The following is a 23,416-nucleotide window of genomic DNA, read 5'->3' as shown; positions in this document are numbered from 1 at the left end:
TCTTTCCCTGGCTGGTTTCTTTTGGTCATTTTGGATTTCCCTCAATGCCACTTCTGTAGAGAGCCCTTCTCTGATCACCCAACCTAAAGAAGCTAAACAACTCCTTTTTCATAGCATTTGTCACTCTCTGAAATTATGTTGTTCATTTATTTTTTTTGTATTCTCCCTGCACTACACTCTGTCTTACCACACCCCGGAACACCGGCTTTCCCCACATTGTGAGCAACAGAACTGTTGTATTCATCACTGTATTCCCATATCCCTAGTGCTGAGAATAGCACCTGACCTGTACTAGGCATTCGGTAACTATAAAATGAGTGAATGAATCAATCAGCAAACCAGAGCTAGAGACTGCACTCTCTATTTATGTTTATGTTATATATAATATATTAAAAGGTATTTATAATAAAATAAATGTTTTAAATGTGATGTGATTGAGAAGACTTGGAGTTGAATACTAATTATTTCTTTGAACTCTATTAGGTGAATTTCATTGTGAGTGACTCTGGAGCACATGTTTTAAATTCTTGGACTCAAGAAGACCAAAATTTGCAGGAGGTATGCTTAGATTTTGAGCTGTGGCCATTTTTGAAAATTATCTGGACCTGATAATACTTTCTTAAAATATAATTAATTTTTTAAATAGGTAGAGTATTTGCACATAGTTTTAAAACACCAACTAATACTAAAAGAAAAACAACTGTCTTCCAGTCTTTCCCCACTTTCTAGAAGCAAGCTTTCAACTCTTTAGCTCATCTAGTATTTACTTCATATTTCTAAATAACATATTTTAACTGCTATTTAAAGAGTTCTCAATTTAAATCTCATTTATCATTATTGTCGATGAGGATTTACCTTTTATACTTCCTCTCACCCATGCCACTCTCACTGCCTTCTTCCCTTCCCTGATTTTCTCAATATTATATCAGAAGTTTTGGTTAATTCAAAATTTCATGTTTACATTATAATGTCTACATAAAGTGTTATCCACTGCTAAGCCAAGTGGCATATGTGATTATTTCCTTTGTTTTGTGTTTTATTAAGGTTTTATTGACATATAGTTGACATACAGCACTGTATAAGTTTAAGGTCTACAGCACAATGATTTGACTTCTGTGTTATTTCCTTTGTTGTACAACTCTTTGGTGTTCCTGGAATTGAAACTTCTCAATATACTTATCATTAATGTATTAGAATTTTAGTAGTTTGATTCCCCCCCCCCCCTAACTTGAAAAACTTCTTGGAACGCAGTCTTGGGCTGCACTTTGAACTGGCTGCTTTCTAGGCCTGGTGCACTGCTGTCATCCTCTTTGCTTTGTGTGTGTGTGTGTGTGTGTGTGTGTGTGTGTGTGTGTGTAATCTCTTGTTTTGGTAAAATATAACCTCCAGAATTCTTGTAACTTACCTTACAGTTTATTGATACTTGAGGTATAAAAATGTCAGATTGGAAATAATTTTCTCCTCAAAATTCTGAGGGCCTTACCCCACTGTTTTATAACTCCCAGTGTTACTGTGAAGTCCAGTATCATTTTTCTTCATAATTTCTCTCTGAAACCTTTTAGAATCTTTTCTTTCCCCCTTTATGTTCTGAAATTTCTCAATGATTGGCCTTGGTGTTGGTCTTTTCTCATTCATTGTGCTAGGCTTTATATTCTTCAGGAAAATTTCCCCTGTTGTTTCTTTGATAATGTTCTTGTCTTTGTGTTCTGTGTTTTTCTGGAATCCCTATGAATGGGATGTTGGACCTCCTGGATTAAATTCCTTATTCTTTTTCTCACTGATCCTCCCATTGTTGTTCTATCTGGGCCTTTTACCTATTTCCTTTTAATCCTTATATGGAACTTTTTATTTGATCTTATTTTTAATTTCCAAGAACTTTTACTTACTCTCTAATCATGTCCATTTTTGTCATATCCTTTTCTTGTTTTATGGGTGTAATGTTTCAATCCAAAGGTATTAGTTTATTTGAAGTTTTCTTTTGATCTCCTTCTGTTTTCAGTGTTCTTTTCATGTTGAGGCTTTTCTTAAATGCCTACTGATATTTAGCTATGCAACCTTATTTAAAAGCAGGGCACTAAACAGCAGGTTAGAAGATCGGCATGTTGTGGAGTAGGTATTGCTGACTGGCCTTCATCGTGATTTATTTAATCTAGTTGTTTTCCCTGGGAGGCCTCCAGAAGTCAGAATAGACAGATTGTCTCTCCGAGACTTCTTAGGGTCTCCAGAGAAGATCTTCCACTCTTCCACCTGTATGCTATAAACTTGGTTGTCAGCCTTCTGGGAGCCAGGGGAGAGGGTAGGATCTACCATCCAGTAGGTGAACTTTCACTCAGTCTTTCTGTTTTTGGTCTAGTACTGTGCTGTCCAATATAGTAGCTACTAGCCATATGTAGCTACTCTTAGCTATCAAATAGCTACTATTTAAATTTAAATTAATTAAAATTAAATGCAATAAAAAATGCAGTTTCTCTGTAGCACTAGCCATGTTTCAAATGCTCAGTAGGCCACATGTGGATAGTGGCTACTGTACAGCACAGTTATAGAACTTTTCCATCATCAGAGAAAGTTCTTTTGGGCAGCACTGGTCTAGTGTCTTCCCCTGACACTCTGCTGTGCTTTGTGGTATCCATGCTTGGTAACTCTCTGGTTCATTTCCTCCAAGGACTGTGATTCTGTATTTGGTGTGGGGGGGGGCGGTTGTCAGGAAGAGGGGGTCACTTGCATGGGTAGAGGGTGTGAGTAAGATCGGGAGTCAAGTTGTTCCTTATACTGGCTTCAAGTTATTCAGTTTTCAGTATCTTGCCTCATCCTTGCTTTATGTGATACTTGATGCCTCCAGTTCCTGAACTTCTTCTGGATTCTGAAAGACATATCATCTTGCCTTTTTCCCCTGTAGGCGCTTAGATTTCAGTTTATTCAGTCTTGCTAAGTCCATTACCATTCCTCCATCCATTTTCATACATTCTTGCTGACATCTCTTGATTGTTCTCTTGTCTCCTCCTCCATTCTCTTCATCTTTGTGGGTTTATGGGTTTTTTTTTTTACCCCCTTTGGTGTTTGCTTTTTTAAATTAAATTCCTTTACTACAGTTTTAGTGGAATTTGAGGGAGCAGAAATAAACCCATGCTCAATTCATCAAGTTTATGCTTTTTAAATATGTGTCTAAAGCTATTGAGTTCGTGGTAGATTACGTTCTTTTCTGTCGTTTAGGTGGATAGAAAACTTCAGTCTATTAGGTCCTTCACTGATGAATATGAACATGAGAGACAGGCATTAGTGAAATATTTGAGTACATTATCTGAACTATTTCATGTTAAAATTTTTCTGTTAGTGGATGCCCTTTAGTGGAAATAATCCCATCCAAATGTGTTTTAATGAAAATGTGTTTCTTACGATGTTTGGTCTTAAAATGTTGTGATTAATATTATAATATGTAAACATATCTAACCTTTTTTTCTTTTGAGGTAACTCACTGAAGGGGGGCTTTTATTGGCTTGGCTTTGCATTTATATCACTCCAAAGTGTTCTTTGTTCTTTCATTGCTTGAAAAAATATTAAGGATTCCATACATTCCCCCGTACTATCTTTTTGAAATAGCATGTATTCTGCTTTGTTCTTTCAAGAGGTACTGTGAAAGAAGCCTGAAGCTTCTCTAGTTGTGTATAAATAAAAATAAGTACAAATTTGAATAGATTTTCGTTACTGCACCTCTGCAGTGCAGTACGAGGTATGCATTTACTAGTGGGAGCTATACTGATGATACGAGAATTACTGCTTCCTTCTGCTTTCTGAAGGTGAAGGCATATTATATCACACGCATTGCTTTTAGATTATGAACAGAAGGGGAAACTCCAGGTGTGAAGGCAACTATATAGCAGATCCCTGATGTTTAAGATGATATAAAGTAATTGACATTTTGTATAAATTATGTACAATCTTGTCTGTGTAAACACATTTAATGTTTAGCTTTGGTTATCTGTGTCACAGCTTTCTCTAGTTATTGTGACTGATCATGAGAAGCAATTGAAGTAGATTGATTGAAGAATGTTTGGGCTGGAAGCATTGTAGACATCTTTTGCTTTGACTCCTTCTTTGTGCAGGTGAAGGAACTGAAGCCCACAGGTGCCAGAGGTAGTTTGACTTGCATACCTGGGTCCAGGGCTCTTTCTGTTACAGCACGTGACTCTATCCTCTACATTGTAGATCTTATTACAAAAAATTATCAGATTTCAGGAGTTTTGATCTTGTTTTTGTTGGCTAAATTAAATAAAGTTTGAAAGTATCATACTAATGTGGCACAGGTTCTATTATCAGTTTCACTTTCAGATTAGGAAGAAAGCTAGGAGAGATAAACCAGGGTCACACAATATTAAAAGTCAGAGCCAGCATTTCAGTCCATAGTTATCTGACTCCAGAAGTTAAGCTTTCTGCTGCTTTCCCAGGACCACACCACCCCTGTCCTAAAAAGCTTTTTATTTTTTCTCCTATGTACCAGGGACTTTTTATAGTCCTATATATACAGTATTTTTTCTTTCATTTTTGATCACTTTTTATGAATAGGTAATACCTATGTAGTTTAAAAATAAATTTTACATATATACTTGCATGTATACATATGTGTGTCTGTGTGTAAGTAAAAGCTAAGCCTTGAAAAATTTCCCACTCATCCTCTGTTCCAGTTAGTGGTGTGCTAGAGCCTGGTTATACCAACTTGGGAGAGCTGAGTGTGTGCATCTCCTATCAACTTTACATTCAGTGAAAGCTTGAAAGTAGCGATCATGGGAGTACTTAACCATAAATATTGGCAAACACTACAAATTAGGGGTTTTTTTCCCTTTGGAGAGCTGGTTTACCAGCACATCACTATTTATCCCACCACTATTAGTTTTTAATGGGTCCTTCCAGCATATCTTTATGCATATATAAAGCAAAGTCCTCACACTTTGTTCTTTTTTAAGAGTGTTTTAGCTATTCTGTATCCCTTGTAATTCCATATGAATTTTAGAATCAGCTTATCAATTTCTATCAATACAAAGAATTCTGACAGGGATTATGACAGGGATTATGTTTAATCTGTAGTTCAGTTTGGGTAATGTTGTCATCTTAACAATAATAAGTATTCCAATCCATGAATATAGGATGTTTTCTATTCATTTAGATCTTTAATTTCTTTCAACAGTATTTCATAGTTCTCAGAGTATAAAATCTGCATTTCCTTTGTTAAATTTATTCCTAAGCATTTTATTCTTTTTGGTGCTATTATAAATGGAATTGTTTTCTTAATTTCATTTTTGGCTTGTCCTTTGCAAGTGTACAGCAATACAATTGGTTTTTGTCTGTTGATCATGTATCCTGCAACCTTGCTGAACTTGCTTATTATTTCTAAAAAATTTCTGATGGATTCCTTAGGATTTTCTACATACAAGATCATGTCATCTGCAACATAGAGATAGTTTTACTTCTTCCTTTCCAATCTGAATTCCCTTTATTTCTTTTTCTTTCCTAATGCTTGGGCTAGAAGCTCTAGTATAGTATTGAATAGAAGTGGTGAGAGTGGATATCCTTCTGTTTCTGATCTTAGAGGGAACACATCTAGTTTTCACTCTTAAGCATGATATTATGTATAGGTTTTTCATAGGTGCCTTTTATCTGCTTGAGGAAGTTCCCTTCTGTTTCTAGTTTGTTGAGTGTTTTTTATCATGAAAGGGTTTTAGATTTTTGTGAAATGTTTTTTCTGTATTTATGGGGATGATCATGTGATTTTTAAAAATTCCATTGATATCGTTTGCATTAATTAATTTTTAGACGTTAAATCAACTTTGTGTTCCTGGGATAAGTCCAACTTGGTCATGGTATATAATTCTTTTAATATGTTGCTGGATTCAGTTTGCTAATATTTTGTTGAGGATATTTGTATCCATATTTATAAGATACATTGGTCTGCAGTTTCATTTTCTTGTGATGCCTCTGTCTGACTTGTACTTATTCTTGTCAACATGATTGTTTTCCCTTTTACTTAGCTGATGGCAGCATTAGCTGCTGTTGGGCCTCCTAATCCACGGGCAGATCCAGAATGCTGCAGTATTCTACATGGTCTTGTTGCAGCAGTGGAAACCCTCTGTAAAATTACCGAATACCAACATGAGGCTCGTACTCTACTAATGGAGAATGCAGAACGTGTTGGAAATAGAGGACGAATAATTTGCATTACTAATGCAAAAAGGTGAGACATTAATCGCAGTAATTCTTTCACTGAGGGAATTTTAATATCCTATTGTAGTTTTTATTTAAAAAAAAGCAGGGGCAACATGTTAGCATTTAAAGATATCACATGTGGCCTTTCTATTATCGAAACTGTGTTTATCCAGTACTAAAATATCCAGTTCATCTTATTGAAAACTGTTTAGATTGTTATCACGTAGGTCGATTTGACTCTTTTTCCTCACTAGTTTTTCATTCAATTGGTTGTTTGGTATTGTGAATGAGCACACTACAGACAGTCCTTATTGAAGTAATTTTAAGTGCCTGTAACAAGATACTACATCTGAATAGTGTGTTTAATTTTTTCTCTTACTATTTATTTATTTAAGTTGGTTTTATCTTTTTTATGCCATAGTGATAGTCATGTGCGAATGCTTGAGGACTGTGTCCAGGAAACAATTCATGAACATAACAAGCTTGCGGCAAATTCAGATCAGTGAGTATGATCCATAAATGGAATAAATATTCCATTTTATAGTCATATTTATTTCATTATAATTGTTCCAATAATTTTAATGCTAATTGATACCATTCCCTTGAATTCTTTACTGGCTCCACAAATTAGTCAAAAACGTATGTTCGATCAGAAACTTCTTGTCCCATTTTCCCTGTAAGTTTAAAATTTTACTTTTTGCTCACAGGAAAGGTGAGCAGAAGGATAAAATAATACATGAATTTATAATGCATTTTTTTTTTTGATGGCTTGTTCTCATACTCTGTATTACACATCTATAAAATGAGCAAATCATTGGTGGCATTATTCAGTATGTACCAAATCAAAACGTAACTAATTATATTGTCTGAATTTTTTAAAAAGAAAAAAGCCACTAAAAATATGTTTGGGACAATTGCTGTGAGGAGTCTATATTAGATCGAACTACTATTAATTTTCTAGGTGGAGTACTGTTATTATCATCAACAAGTAGGATTATTCTCACTAGGAGAAGGAAGCATGCTGAGGTATTTAGGAATGAAATATCATTTCCTCTGCAACTTACTCTCAAATGACTTAGTAAAAAAAAAAAAGAATGTACATCTATTTAGGCATTTGTAGTGAAAACAAATGTAGCTAACAGCTAATTAGCTAATCTATGTTAAGGATATATGGGTGTTCATTGAATAGTACTTTTCTTTCAATTTTTCTTTAGGTTTGGAAATTTTAAACTAAGAAGTTGGCTCACAGATATAGAGAACAAACTAATAGTTACCAGTGGAGAGAGGGAAGGGGAGGGAAGGGCAAGATAGGGGTAAGGATTAAGAGATACAAACTACCATGTATAAAATAAATAAGCTATAAGGATATATTGTACAACATGGGGAATATAGCCAGTATTTTATAGTAACTATAAATGGAGTATAACCTTTAAAAATTGTGAATCACTGTCGTATATCTGAAACTTTTATTATTGTACATCAGCTGTACCTCAATTTAAAAAAAGAAATAAAATGGAGGGGGCAAAAAATAAATAAAATAAAAAGTTGGGGGTAACTTTTTAGTATTATAAATTCTGTATTCTTGGAAATAACCAATTATAGGTAATATAATTTGTTCTTGAAAAACACTAGTAAAAGGGAAATTAATACACAATATATTCATTTTCTCTGTGGCAGTTATCTATTGAAAATTATACCAGAGTATAAGAATTTTCTCTTTATTTTATCCTTCGAATACACAAAATGATCATTTTTGCATTTGAATTAAACTCATATAAATTATTCATTAAATGTTCATACAAGTACAGCAGTTATACAGTCTTTCTGAATATTTAGCTTTTATGTTAACCGTGGTATCTGATTATAGAGACACACTGTTTTAGTATATAAAACTTTTTATAGTTTACCTGCCTGAATTCTTTACGTAGTATATAGTCTTATATTCTAAGTGAAAAGTTTCTCTTTAAGTCTCATGCAGATTCAGAAGTGTGAGCTAGTCTTGATCCATACCTACCCAGTTGGTGAAGACAGCCTTGTATCTGATCGTCCTAAAAAAGAGGTAAGTGCAGAAGTAATGGAAGAAGAGATCATTGTTAATTATTAATAATAAATGCTGAGAAGGTTTAGCATAAGAATGATCAGGTTGCCAACATTTTCTGATACAAAAATATTTAGAGTTTTGAAAGCAACCTGTATGGCAAAGTACCTAGATTAGTTCTTTATGTTATACTTGTAGATTTTGAAAGTATTTTGTTTTGTTTGCCTGTTGATGTTTATTTTAAATAACTGTGTTCTCAAACCATACACAATTTGTATTGTTCCTCAAATTTCAGTTACTGTAATGGATTTCAATTGCTTTAATGACTTCTTACTCTGTAGAACTGTTTTTCTCCTCATTAGGAAAACAATACACTCTTTAATCAAAATACACTCCTATAACAAAGAAATTAACTTTACCTATCCAGAGGGGTAAAAGACTAATTTCCAACCTTGGTTTTACTTTTCAAATAAATTTGAACAATTTTAAAGGAAGAGATGAGTCTGTTGATTGTTAAATGGATTCACATCACATAATATTCTCCATTGGTGGTCTGTGTTTAGAAATACAGATATGTGTGTTTGTATAACTATATTAAATGTGTATGTTCTTTTTTGTTTTTTTTTAGTTAGCATTACTTAATATAAACGTGAAGTATTAACTTAGATAATGGTTTTTTTATAGCTGATTTTTTTTTAGGTCATTATCTCTATCATTGTGTTTTATGTGGTTTCCAGTGTAATCCCATATTTTGTTAACTTTTTTCTGACTCTTGGTGACATGACATTATATTGGCTTTACTTTGAGATAAGTAAATAATTTACTTACAGTAAATACTATTACCCTGGAATGAGTAAGATTTTGTTGCCTTGTTATAAGTAACTTTTGGCTGCCTTATACATTTCTTAGTGACAAAATATGATGATTGTAGTGATTTTCATTCTTCGTAATAAGTAGTAGTATCTGCAGAGGTTTGTCCTCTCCACAAAATTAATTATTTTTTCTACAGTATTTCTGTGGGACACTTGAAATCAATTTTGCATATAGATAAATAGAAGTAAAAATTATAAATTAAAAAATATATTTAAATCAAAGACTATTCTACGCTAAGTTTCAAGAGGACAGGGATTTTGCCTGTTCGCTGCTGTATCCTCCAGTAGCTCACACAGTTTCTGGCAATTTATACAGTAAGTTCTCTTTAATACCTATCTGTTGAATGAGTGAATGTATAAAAATGTATTGCTAAAATAATGATTATGGTTAACTTATGGACCTTTTTCCCCCTAAATTCTCACAAGTAAAAGTACTTAATTTTCATGGGTTGAAGTAAAATATTTAGCACTAAGTTAAAATGTATTAAAGTTTTGTGGGGTTTTTTTTTTCATACCTTTCTATAGTTGTCCCCCGTTTTAACCAGCGAAGTTCATAGTGTTCGTGCAGGACGGCATCTTGCTACTAAATTAAATATTTTAGTACAGCAGCATTTCGACTTGGCTTCAACTACTATTACAAATATTCCAATGAAGGTAGGCAGTTCTTTTTCTTGCTGTTTTGAAAGCTCTGCTTTGCTTTTTAAATATTTGATATGTATTATTTATTTTAATGAACCTTAACTTTTTCTTCCCATATCATATTTTCTGTTTTGCTAGCACACATTCAGTGTCTTTGACCAGGTTAGTAAATAATGAAAAGCAACAAGAAAGGATCACAGAACAAAGTGCTGTATTTTTTTTTCCCTAATAAGAACATTCTGTATCAGCTTTTTTGTTTTTAATTTTGTTCTCATTACTTTCATCAAAATATAATTTCTTTCAGAAATGATTACTTTTTCTGTGATTCTTTTCCTGACAGTTGTTATTAGATTTTACTCACTTTGTGTGTTCTAGTAGATCTTTTCTTTCTTATATTTTTGTTCTTGCCTACCCAGTATAAAGGTGTTTGTAACTAATAGGTCTAACTAGGGAAAAATAGTTTATAGTTTTAAACAAGTTTATGATTCTAGCTGAAAAACATATGAGTCTTATGATTTTACTAATGGATTTTCTTAGGAATCTGTTACTGTCTTGTCATTTTCATTATGTTATTTAGTTGTCTAAGACCAGCACAATGTCTGGGCCATAGAAAGCTTCAAATGAATTTTTACTCAGGGGAGTTACATTTAATTGTATTGATTATATTTACAAATATAAAGTAGCCAGTATATCTAAAACTTTAAATTAGCTTTCTTATAACTCCAGTTTCATTTTTTTTTTGCCACCATATGATGAAAACTAAATTGCATGAGAAATGTAATCTTTTCATTATTAATTTCCTCCTTATACCACTGGCTGGCTCTTTAATAGAAATTATAGCCTTAACCAATAGAACAGTTTAGGTGAGGCAGCAGTGAACAACTAAAATAGCATGATAGACATATTTTAATATAATTTCATGAGTTATAAGAAAAATACTCTGAGGGTGACAGATACCTTGCTTTTTAAATTTGACCATATTTGTGTGTTCCTGGTGTGACTCCTCAGTCTTTGTCTTTTTCTTGTAAATAGATAATATTGAAGTTTCTATTTACTGTTTAGTGAGGACAAGTTACTAAACTTGTTTATTAGTCTGTATTTGCTATTTTATATAATTGGTGCTTGCTAATTTACTATAGGTATTTAAAGATGCTATTTCCTCCTTCAGTCAACTATTTTACATTGAGTAAACTATTTCAATTACATCATATTTGTGTATAAAAAGTATTGGCAGGACAATGCATTCAGAGTAAAAAAATTTCTAAAATTTCTAGATGAACCATCTATGCGAATTCTGACATAACATAAGAAAAATCACTACTTTATTACTGATATGTAGCCAGTAGTTTTTTAATATAGTTTATATTGCTGTGGAAAATTATTGCATCTTTAAATAGATTAATGACTGAGCAAACTATCCCCTTATAGCTAATTATTGTTGGGTATATTTGATCTCACTTTAAGCAAAATGAATAATTACTTCATTGTTTCAAAAACAAAACCAAGTTATTTTAAATCTTGCTTTAAGGAAGAACAACATGCTAACACATCTGCCAATTACGATGTGGAGCTACTTCATCACAAAGACGCACATGTAGATTTTCTGAAAAGTGGTAAGTAAGAGACGCTGGAAAATACTACTTTGTAAGATCTAACGTATGAAAGCATACTAACATCTTTGAGAAGTTCTTGAGTAAATAAACCATCCCGTTCCAAACTTACCTGACAATATCACCCATTAATGGCCATGGATCTAGTGTTCTATTGAATTTACTTTGGGAGACTAGGCTAATGGAACAAATACAGACATACCTCATTTTATCATGCTTTGCTTTATTGTGCTTCACGGGTGTTGTGTTTTTTTACAAATTGAATGTTCGTGGCAACCTGGGTTGAGCAAATCTTTGGCGACATTTTTTCAATAGCACTTGCTCACTTCATGTCTCTGTGTCACATTTTGGTAATTCTCGCAGTATGTCAAACTTTTTCATCATTATTTTTGTTATGGTGATCTGTGATCAATGATCTTTGATGTTGCTCTTGTAAATTGTTTTGGGGTGCCACAAACTGTACCCATATAAGACAGAGAACTTATTCCATAAATGTTGTGTGTGTTCTCACTGCTCCACTGACTGGCTATTCCCTCCCTCTCCTTGGGCCTCCCTATTCCCTGGGACACAACAGTATTGAAATTAGTCCAGTTAATAACCCTATAGTGGCCTCTAAGAAAGGAAGAGTTGCACATCTCTCAATTTATTTTTTTTTCATGGAAAGGCATTTTATTTTAAATATAGCAGTGCGTACATGTCAATCCCAAACTCCCAATCTATCCCTCCCCCTCTCCCTTCCCCCCTGGTAACCATAAGTTCATTCTCTAAGTCTGTGAGTCTGCTTCTGTTTTGTAAATAAGTTCATTTGTATCATTTTTTTAGATTCCGCATATAAGTGATATCATACGATATTCATTTTTCTCTGTCTCACTTCACTTAGTATGGTAATCTCCATGTCCATCCATGTTGCTGCAAATGGCATTATTTCTTTTTAATGGCTGAGTAATATTCCATGGTATATATGTACCACATCTTCTTTATCCATTCTTCTGTCACTGGACATTTAGGTTGCTTCCATGTCTTGGCTATTGTAAACAGCGCTGCAGTGAACATTGGGGTGTGTTTATCCTTTCAAACCATGGTTTCCTCTGGATATGTGCCCAAGAGTGGAATTGCTGGATCATATGGTAGCTCTATTTTTAGTTCTTTAAGGAACCTCCATACTGTTCTCCATAGTAGCTGTATCAATTTACATTTCTACCAACATTGCAAGAGGGTTTCCTTGTCTCCACTCCCTCTCCAGCATTTATTGTTTGCAGATTTTTTGATGATGGCCATTCTGACCAGTGTGAGGTGATATCTCACTGCAGTTTTGATTTGCATTTCTCTAGTAATTAGTGCTGTTGAGCATCTTTTCGTATGCCTGTTGGCCAGCTGAAGCTATGTCTTCTTTGGAGAAATGTCTGTAGCTCTTCTGCCCATTTTTTGATTGGGTTGTTTTTTTTTGATATTGAGCTGCGTGAGCTGTTTGTAAATTTTGGAGACTAATCCCTTGTTGGGTCGCATTATTTGCAAATATTTTCTCCCATTCTGTTGGTTGTCTTTTCGTTTTGTTTATGGTTTCCTTTGCTGTGAAATGTCTCTCACTTTAACTCAAAAGTTAGAAATGATTAAGCTTAGTGAGGATTGCATGTCGAAAAGCCAGGATAGACTGAAAGCGAGGCCTCTTGCACCAGACACTTAGCCAAGTTGTGAATGCAAAGGAAAAATTCTTGAAGGAAATTAAAAGTGCTACTTCAGTGAACACACACATGATAAGAAAGTGAAACAGCCTTATTGCTGATATGGAGGAAGTTATAGTGGTCTGGGTAGAAGATCAAACCAGCCACGACATTCCCTCGAGCCAAAGCCTCATCCACAACAAGGCCCTAACTCTCTTCAATTCTGTGAAGGCTGAAAGAGGTGAGGAAGGTACAGAAGAAAAGTTTGAAGCCAGCAGAGGATGGTTCATGATGTTTAAGGAAAGAAACTGTCTCCATAATATACAAGTGCAAGGTGAAGCAGCAAGTACTGATATAGAAGCTGCAGCATGTTATCCAGAAGATCCAGCTCAGATAATTCATGAAGGTGGCTGCACTAAACAGATTTTCAGTGTAGATGAAACAGCCTTCTATTGGAAGAATATGTCATCTAGGACTCTGATGGCTAGAGAGGAGAAGTCAGTGCCTGACTTCAAAGGACAGGGTGACACTCTTATTAGGGGCTAATGCAGCTGGTAACTTTAAGTTGAAGCCAAAGCTTATTTACCCTTCTGAAAATCCTAGGACCCTTAAGAATTACACTAAATCTACTCCACCTGTGCTCTGTCAGTACAACAACAACGCCTGGATAACAGCGCATCTGTTGACAACATGGTTTACTGATTATTTTAAGCCTACGATTTAGCCTACTGCTCAGAAAAAAAGGTTTCTTTCAAAATATTACTGCTCATTGACAGTACACCTGGTCACTCAAGAGCTCTGATGGAGACATACAATGAGATTAGTGTTGTTTTCTTGCCTGCTAACACAACATCCTTTCCACAGCACATGGATCAAGGAGTAATTTTGACTTTCAGGTCTTACTCTTTAAGAAATATATTTCATAAAGCTATAACTGCCATAGGTAGTGATTCCTCTGATGGATCTTGGCAAAGAAAGTTGAAAACCTTCTGGAAAGGATTCACCGTTCTGGATGCTGTTAAGAACATTTGTTTTTTATGGGAAGAGGTCAAAATATCAACGTTAACATGAGTTTGGAAGAAGTTGATTCCAGCCCTCTTGCATGACCTTGAGGGGTTTAAGACTTCAGTGTTCATTATTATTTTAACATCTGTTTACTCTGAACTCCATTAAGGCAAAAAGTGCTCACTGTTACATCTTCTTATATATTTACCTTATAGATTCTTCATTTTATGTTTCTTCTAATAAATTTATTGGGATTCAGTACAATGAGCTGTGCATTTTAGGTTCCTGAAGCTTTCCACATAACCATGTTATTTTATCATTTAATGGTGTCAGAGGGTAGCAGTTGTAGATTCTTAAAATTTTTAAAAATTTGCTGTTGATTTTTAGTGTAGTGACTGAAATGATTAAATTAATTAATGAGAAATTTGGAGGAAAACAAAGTACTTATTTTAATAATAACTGATATCCAAACTCAATTTGGTATTTTTCTAGGAGAATTTCTAAAAAAAGATGTTCTCTCAGAGGTATTTCTCTTATAGACCTTAAGCTCTTGGAAATCTTGTCAAACATGTGAAGTTTGTGATTATTTAATAATGTTATTATTTCTCTAACTTATTTTTAAAGGTGATAACCACTTAAGTGGAAGCAGTAGAGAAGGCTCATTTAAAGAAACAATAACATTAAAGTGGTGCACACCAAGGACAAATAACATTGGTAGGTATTTAAAAATAATTGAGAGAGAAAAGAATAATCAAAAGATTCTTTAAGTATTGTGTAGGGATTATTATTTCTTTTTGAATTTTTGTTTTTCATTGTTTTAGAGGATCAAGGAACAAGCTTTTGTTTTTGCTTGTTTTTCCTCTTTTAATTGTGGAAATATTTCTTTATATTCTTTCAAATCAGTGTTTTCTTCTATTTCAGAATTACACTATTGCACTGGCGCTTATCGAATTTCACCCGTAGATGTAAATAGTAGACCTTCCTCCTGCCTTACTAATTTTCTTCTAAATGGTAACTTTCATCATTTAATTGTTTTGACTGAGATTATGACAAGTGAAATCATTAGTGAGAATATGTGAAAATGTGAATTTTCGAAAAGCTGTTTTCTTCAATATAGTCTAACCATTTTATTTCCCAAAGCTGTTTTAAATTTATATAATGGTAAATACCCTTTAACAGTTTTACTAATGTTTAAAAATAAGTTGACTTTGTCTTTCACACTATTGTGAATTAAGTAAATTTACTTAATATATTTTTTAGAATTTTTATTTTAAAAATTTGACATTTAGAGTCTAAGTTGATTGTTTTTTGGAAGATAGAATAATATAGACTTGTTTATCTTGGCCTATTGAATTTTAAATTACAAAATATATATGGAATTATTTCTCTTTAAATGCTGTATCTTTATTATAAATAAATATCTTATTTTCGATAATATACCATATGATTCTTACAGATATGACTTTAAATCCGATGTTTCCTTGTGTAAAAAATTTTTTTAAAAATTATTGAATTCCATTTGCTAAATCTAAAATTTTGATGGCTCCTCTGATGATTCTTATAATAACTAGGTTTTGGAACCACTGTTGTAAAGAGTTACTCTGCCTTTATCATAAGGTTAATTTCATTGTTATATTAAGCACAGTTTGATTATCAGATTAAGTAATGTTCAGATTAAATAACATTTGGTCATGTAAAGTAGCAAGTAGTTAAAATAACAATGCCAATAAGGAGGTATTGTAGAAGTGAATTGAGACTTGCTTTCTCCCCCAAATGGTTTGTAGCTTTGATAACCTAAGGGTTATATAAGAGTTGTCCCACTTTTCTTCTTGATGTCCAGGAGAAAACTTTTGTATGAACTTGTAATTGAATGAATAATATAACCAAACATTATACCAGAGACCACTGTACTTACTTTGGAAAACTGTGTAACTATGTACGCTTGGAGAAGCAAAGAGAAAGCTAAGGCTAGAGTTCAGATTTTTAGGACTTGATATGCAGATACACTCAATTAGCAATGCTGGCTAAAATATGAAGAGCAATAAATAAAATGAAAAATCTAGACATAAATCTTAAGGGAAGAACTAAGAGCCCTTGGGATTTCATTACTGATAGAGTAATCTTGTTTTTGGCAGGTCGTTCTGTTTTATTGGAACAACCACGAAAGTCAGGTTCCAAAGTCATTAGTCATATGCTTAGTAGCCATGGAGGAGAGATTTTTTTGCACGTCCTTAGCAGTTCTCGATCCATTCTAGAAGATCCGCCTTCAATTAGTGAAGGGTGTGGAGGAAGAGTTACAGACTACCGGATTACAGTAAGACTAATATCTATAAATTTTGAGTCTGTCATTCAGCAAGAACATACAGTACTTATTATATGCTAAGATCTGTGGCAAAAAGTTTATAGAGAAGTTGGTTTTTTTATTATTGTTTTAATTAGGTGAATTTCCTGCAGTCCTTGCTCAAAAGAGCTGTTTATCACTATGTTGTCTTCCTTACATACTCAGTGTATGCTGAGAAGTATCTGAATAGCATTGACACACACTGGAATTATAGGCGAGAATGGAAGTTGATTCGAACTAATATTTTAGGTGGAATTTTATTTCTAGTAACTTAAGTGTCAAGCATAAACATTTGAAAGTTTGGATTCTGCTACTTAGAAATAACACTATAAATTTTTATATTATTGAGAGGTGCATACAAGAAAATTTTATCTATTTTTAGTAGAAATTGTATTGTTCTGATTTGAATTTTTCACTCTTCCACCCCTCTTTGGTATTTCATGGCTGTCTACTTTTTAAGGTGGTTATAAAAATTAAATGTGAATGATGAATATACTTTGTAAACCACAAAGTGTTTTGTACTGTAATTGTTTTTGATTAGGCTTTTCATTTTTATTTTTACATAATTTTTTAAATAAGGAGAAAGCTAGTAAGTATTCATTGTAGAAAATGTAGATTCTTTTTATAAAAAAAGCAAGAACAAAGACTATCAATTACCTGTAATCATCATTCAAAGATAACCACTGTTAACATTTTGATGTTGTATTAAGGTAATTTTTAAGTAAGCAAAATGGTATTCTAATGTGATGAACTTATTCTTTTATTTGCATATAATAGAAAAGAGTTAAATCATAGAAGTGAAGAAAAATGAGTGTTTTTAAAAAGTGGAAAGAACCATGAATGTATTAATGTTTGAAGCTTTCTTCATCTCCATTGAATAAAGGTTGATAGGTTTCATGTTCAAAAAGAAAGGAAGAAATTAGTGTGTGGAGGGCGGGCTGTTAGAGAAAATGCTTTGTTGCATATCACAGGACAGAAGACCTCAGGGGAACAGACTGTTACATGTAATCCATACTGAAACATTAGAAAATAGTTTCTAATTTTGTCTTATTTGGTTATCATTAGGATTTTGGTGAATTTATGAGGGAAAACAGATTAACTCCTTTTCTAGACCCCAGATATAAAATCGATGGAAGTCTTGAGATCCCTTTGGAACGAGCAAAAGATCAGTTAGAAAAACACACCCGTTACTGGCCTATGATTATTTCACAGACCACCATCTTTAACATGCAAGCGGTAAGTGTCAAATAGTTTCACTTTTTCTTCTAGATTAGTTATATATTCTTTACAAATAACATTTATCAAGCAAAGAATGAAGTATAAGAGTTTGCTACAGTTAAAGAATTAGTAATAGAAAGTGGAAGTGATGGTTATAGATTAGCTCTCCATGGTGATGTTTAAAATCAATTCAAGTACTGTCTAGATGCTTCGATACTTATTTTTCACGACAGATTTTCTTTTTCTTTCTTTCTTTTTTTTTTTAAAATCTAACAGGTAGTTCCATTAGCCAGTGTTATTGTGAAAGAATCTTTGACAGAAGAAGATGTGTTAAACTGTCAAAAAACAATATACAACTTAGTTGATATGGAAAGAAAAAATGATCCTCTACCTATTTCCACAGTTGGTACAAGAGGAAAAGGCCCTAAAAGGTAGGGTTTTTTTTCTTTCTTTCTCATATATCACATTTTCTTGATACTTACTGTTTTTTTGAGCTAACTTATTCCATATGTAAATTATATGTTTGGGAGTGTGTATATACACATACATATGATTAAGATGAAATGATATAAAATAACAGAATTAGATACATTATCACTTAGAATTGCACCGTTGGAAGAGAAAGGAAACCCATGTTTAATTATTTCTTTTAACTTTATCAGTAACAAGTGACACTTGGATATTATTTAAAGAGTATTTCGTAAGAACATTATTTTAAATCTTTACTTTAGAGATGAACAGTACCGTATCATGTGGAATGAATTAGAAACGCTTGTCAGAGCCCATATCAACAATTCGGAGAAACATCAAAGAGTCTTGGAATGTCTAATGGCATGTAGGAGCAAACCCCCAGAAGAAGAAGAACGAAAGAAACGAGGAAGAAAAAGGGAGGACAAAGAGGACAAGTCAGAGAAAGCAGTGAAAGATTATGAACAGGAGAAATCTTGGCAAGATTCAGAGAGGTGATTTCTTAATTAAATTAACATAGCACTGTGGTGGTGCCTTTTAGCATATCCCATTCTACACGTAGCACATTTGAACATTCAGACCTTATTTATTAGTACTTCATTTAATATGTGTTTATTGTATTTTATAACTGTTATTTTATCATTCTTCAAGTCTGGAAGGTCTTTCTTGGGCTTAAAGAGGTATGATTTTTTTTTACTATTGGGGCAAAGATAGTGTTTAATTTTTTTCCTAATTAACTTCTGAAAGTCATAATACATGATTTTTGGTATCAGTAGTTGCTTTTCTGTGTTATGAACATCAAAGGCATAGTTTTATTTCTTTATTCAGTGAATACTTATTAAATGCCCATGATGTGCCAGGCATTTGGCATACGATCCCTGCCCTGGAAGAATGTACAGTGTTGTGTAGAGGTAGGCAAATAAATGAGCGATTTACAGCAAAGTGTGGAAGATGCTATTATAAAAATAGGCATAGGAAACCCTTGAAAGCATGAAAGATCATAGTCCTATTCTGAAAACCTTCCTCAATAGTACACTCTTTTCCTCAGTTCATGATTTATATAGTGATGTCAGGGTTAAATTTGGAAAAAAACGTAAAAAGTAATAAAGGTCTATAAAGAAAAATATCATGACATATTATCAGTAGCTGGCTTTATCTTCTACCTCCTTGCCAGAAATCAGGCAGAGAACCAGGTAACTATTACAATGGCAGTGTAGTCAGTCCTTAAAAACAGAACTTACTATGGAAAATTTGAAACTTAATCCAAGAGTAGAATAAAGAGTTACCTATTATCTACTTTTAAAAGTTAATCAATTCATGGCAGATCTCATTTCATATATATTCACAACCATTCCCCTCACCACTATCACCCTCCACCTCCCCCACCTGAATATTTTGAAGCTAATTCTGGAAAGTGTATTATTTCATTCATAAATAAGTAGGACACTTTTATTCCCTTTGGCCTTAGAGGTTCACTTCTTCCTTAGTGCTGCTGAGTTTCTGAAACAGAATTGTCTTGCTTTAAGAAGAGGGGGGAAAGAATATTCTCATTCAGATCCCACTGATCTTCAAGAACATAAGTACATTTCCACAGTACATAAACTTGGAAACAAATGCTAGTACATGTTTTAATCTTATTTGTCATTTGAAATAGTATTTTGTCTATATCTTTAGAAATTAAAATTGTGAAGTATCTTCCAAAGATCACTTTGGGTTTTTTTTTGAATTTTATTTTAGTTTTTATACAGCAGGTTGTTATTAGTTACCTAATAGTTTAGTGTATATATGTCAATCCCAATCTCCCAATTCATCACACCACCAGCACCCCTCTGCCACTTTCCCCACTTGATGTCCATACATTTGTTCTCTGCATCTGTGTCTCAATTTCTGCCCTGCAAACCGGTAACATTTTTCTAGGTTCCACATATATGCGTTAATATACGATATTTGTTTTTCTCTTTCTGACTTCACTCTGTATGACAGTCTCTAGATCCATCCACGTCTCTACAAATGACCCAGTTTCGTTCCTTTTATGGCTGAGTAATATTCCATTGTATATATGTACCACATCTTTATCCATTCCTCTGTCATAAGGCATTTAGGTTGCTTCCATGACCTGGCTATTGTAAATAGTGCTGTAATGAACATTGGGGTGCATGTGTCTTTTTGAATTATGGTTTTCTCTGGATATATGCCCAGTAGTGGGATTGTGGGGTCATATGGTAGTTCTATTTTTAGTTTTTTAAGGAACCTCCATACTGTTCTCCATAGTGGCTGTATCAATTTACATTCCCACCAACAGTGCAAGAGGGTTCCCTTTTCTCCACACCTTCTCCAGCATTTGTTGTTTGTAGATTTTCTGATGATGCCCATTCTAACTGGTGTAAGGTGATACCTCATCGTGGTTTTGATTTGCATTTCTCTAATAATTAGTGATGTTGAGCAGCTTTTCATGTGCTTCTTGGCCATCTGTATGTCTTCTTTGGAGAAATGTCTATTTAGGTCTTCTGCCCATTTTTGGATTGGGTTGTTTGTTTTTTTAATATTGAGCTGCATGAGCTGTTTATATATTTTGGAGATTAATCCTTTGTCCATTGATTCATTTGCAAGTATTTTCTCCATTCTGAGGGTTGTCTTTTCATCTTGTTTGTAGTTTGCTTTGCAAAAGCTTTTAAGTTTCATTAGGTCCCATTTGTTTATTTTTGTTTTTATTTCCATTACTCTAGGAGATGGATCAAAAAAGATCTTGCTGTGATTTATGTCAAAGAGTGTTCTTCCTATGTTTTCCTCTAAGAGTTTTATAGTGTCCGGTCTTACATTTAGGTTTCTAATCCATTTTGAGTTTATTTTTGTGTATGGTGTTAGGGAGTGTTCTAATTTCATTCTTTTACGTGTAGCTGTCCAGTTTCCCCAGCACCACTTATTGAAGAGACTGCCTTTTCTCCATTGTATATCCTTGCCTCCTTTGTCACATATTAGTTGACCATAGGTGTGTGGGTTTATCTCTGGGCTTTCTATCCTGTTCCATTGATCTATATTTCTGTTTTTGTGCCAGTACCATATTGTCTTGATTACTGTAGCTTTGTAGTATAGTCTGAAGTCAGGGAGTCTGATTCCTCCAGCTCTGTTTTTTTCCATCAATACTGCTTTGACTATCTGGGGTCTTTTGTGTCTCCATACAAATTTTAAGATTTTTTGTTCTAGTTCTGTAAAAAATGCCATTGGTAATTTGATAGGGATTGCATTGAATCTGTAGATTGCTTTGGGTAGTATAGTCATTTTCACAATATTGATTCTTCCAATCCAAGAACATGGTATATCTCTCCATCTGTTGGTATCATGTTTAATTTCTTTCATCAGTGTCTTACAGTTTTCTGCATACAGTTCTTTTGCCTCCCTAGGTAGGTTTATTCCTAGGTATTTTATTCTTTTTGTTGCAACAGAGATCCCATTATTTCTGACCTTTAAAATTTTACCTTTATAAATTCTTCTTCATTTTCTTTTATAATTTTAGCCCCATTTTACAGCTGACTACGTTATTGAATTACTGCATTATAGGGAGGAAAAGGGAAATTTGTGTTTAAATTCGTTAAGTTCTCTGATCTGATTTTAAATTGAGGTAGAGCTTCTGATTTGTTCCTAGGCTTATGTTGTGAGAGCCAGGTATCTTTTATTGATTGGTATGTAAAGTCTAGTTAAATTATTGAACCATTCAGATTTCTCAGAATTTAAACTTTTAAGTTTTTCTTATTTGTCCCTCTGAAAGATTAAAAGGAATCTTAGAACGTGGAAAAGAAGAGTTGGCTGAAGCTGAGATTATCAAAGATTCACCTGATTCCCCAGAACCTCCAAATAAAAAGCCTCTTGTTGAGATGGATGAAACTCCACCAGTAGAAAAATCAAAAGGTAAGGTAGAACTGCGGTAACTATGTTTGTAAAAAGTTTTCCAGTTTAGTTCTGTTGTACAGTGTCCTTTTATGTTGTGTGTGAGGAAGAGCTACTCACTGCTCCTGATGTTGTTTAGGAGACCCTTTGTTCATGGCCTTGGAAAATATAGGCAGTAAATACATTTGTCAGCTTTTTTTTTTTTTTAATTTTAATTTATTTTTGGCTGCGTTGGGTCTTTGTTGCTGTGCATGGGCTTTCTCTAGTTGTGGTGAGTGGGGGCCACTCTTCGTTGAAGCACGCAGGCTTCCCATTGCGGTGGCTTCTCTTGTTGCGGAGCATGGGCTCTAGGTGCGTGGGCGTCAGCAGTTGTGGCACACAGGCTCAGTAGTTGTTGCTCCCGGGCTTTAGAGCGCAGGCTCAGTAGTTGTGGCACATGGGCTTAGTTGCTTCATGGCATGTGGGATCTTCCCGGACCAGGGCTCGAACCCATGTCCCCTGCATTGACAGGCAGATTCTTAACGACTGTGCCACCAGGGAAGTCCCATTTGTCAGTTTTAAAGGAAACATAGTGTCATAGCTTTATTAATGAAGCCTTTGGAAGATAGACACTTTTACTATAAAGTCTGTGGTTTAAGAAATTTTAATTACATAAACTTGAATCTGTGTATGTTCCTAACACTATACTAAGTGCTAGGTTATTGAGGACAGACTCTTTTCTCTAAGCTGTTACTGAACTTAGGGAAGGATCTAATATCCCCATTTATTGATAAATTAAAATGTCTTGTGAATGCGTTTCAGTAAAGGTATTACAAACAATATTTTTATTGTAATGCCTTTTATGTCTTAGTTATACACTGAAAAGCTGAATTTCCTCTTGAGGAATTCTAGCAGTCAAAGATAGGATTCGGGTTTGGGAGTGCCTGAAATCACTGTAGGCTTTAGTTATCTTGAAGGTAAACTAAATTCAGTTCTTTCAGGGTAAATGGGAAATGGTATGACAAAGGACTGAGTTCTTACCACTGTGCCTTTACATGAGACCTCAGAGCTAGTTACAATTATTGGCAGCTCATCTTAGGGAGAAGGTGGGATTGTTTGTTTTTTTATATACTATTGTTGTAGTATATATTGTAATACATGTTAATATTGTCCAGTTCACTGATTTCTTTGAAATTAGAGGTAAGATCTTATCATATTTGTCTTTCAGGCATTTGCCCAGGGTACCTGGAAAATAATGGGATTTAAATAAATGTCTATTGGTAAATTATTCTATTACTCACATGCCACTGCTGATTAGGATGAGGTTAATTTAGGTTTAATCTAAGCAATGCTTCAACACTGCTTGGAAAATAGAACTCTAAAAATTATTATTTATAGTAGCAAAAAGTTGCAAGCAACTGAAACATGAATTAGCAAGAGAATGACTTAAATGATGGTGTGTCCATAGGGTGGAATTTATAAAGCCCCAGAATAACTATTTTCAC

At 33.8% G+C, this 23,416-nt stretch overlaps 1 protein-coding gene across 2 annotated transcripts in view; it reads left to right on the top strand.

Moving 5' to 3' along the window:
- The window catches only part of INTS13 (integrator complex subunit 13), a 32,500-nt gene that overhangs the window by 3,843 nt on the left and 5,241 nt on the right, over window positions 1-23,416 (top strand). The window contains exons 3-15 of one of the 2 annotated variants that reach the window (XM_007446284.1): window positions 484-558; window positions 6,021-6,223; window positions 6,617-6,697; window positions 8,164-8,254; window positions 9,631-9,759; window positions 11,273-11,357; window positions 14,645-14,734; window positions 14,942-15,031; window positions 16,156-16,334; window positions 17,427-17,597; window positions 17,856-18,010; window positions 18,311-18,541; window positions 21,814-21,953. In XM_007446284.1, coding sequence (XP_007446346.1) covers window positions 484-558; window positions 6,021-6,223; window positions 6,617-6,697; window positions 8,164-8,254; window positions 9,631-9,759; window positions 11,273-11,357; window positions 14,645-14,734; window positions 14,942-15,031; window positions 16,156-16,334; window positions 17,427-17,597; window positions 17,856-18,010; window positions 18,311-18,541; window positions 21,814-21,953 — 1,720 coding nt within the window. The remainder of the gene's footprint in view (window positions 1-483; window positions 559-6,020; window positions 6,224-6,616; window positions 6,698-8,163; window positions 8,255-9,630; window positions 9,760-11,272; window positions 11,358-14,644; window positions 14,735-14,941; window positions 15,032-16,155; window positions 16,335-17,426; window positions 17,598-17,855; window positions 18,011-18,310; window positions 18,542-21,813; window positions 21,954-23,416) is intronic. The other variant, XM_007446285.1, reaches the window with a different exon arrangement.

Source organism: Lipotes vexillifer, unplaced genomic scaffold (genome assembly GCF_000442215.2).
Source record: "Lipotes vexillifer unplaced genomic scaffold, Lipotes_vexillifer_v1.1 scaffold477, whole genome shotgun sequence".
Taxonomy (NCBI): Eukaryota; Metazoa; Chordata; class Mammalia; order Artiodactyla; family Lipotidae; genus Lipotes; species Lipotes vexillifer.
Note: the sequence above shows the minus strand (reverse complement) of the source record. Positions and strands in the feature narration are given on the sequence as shown.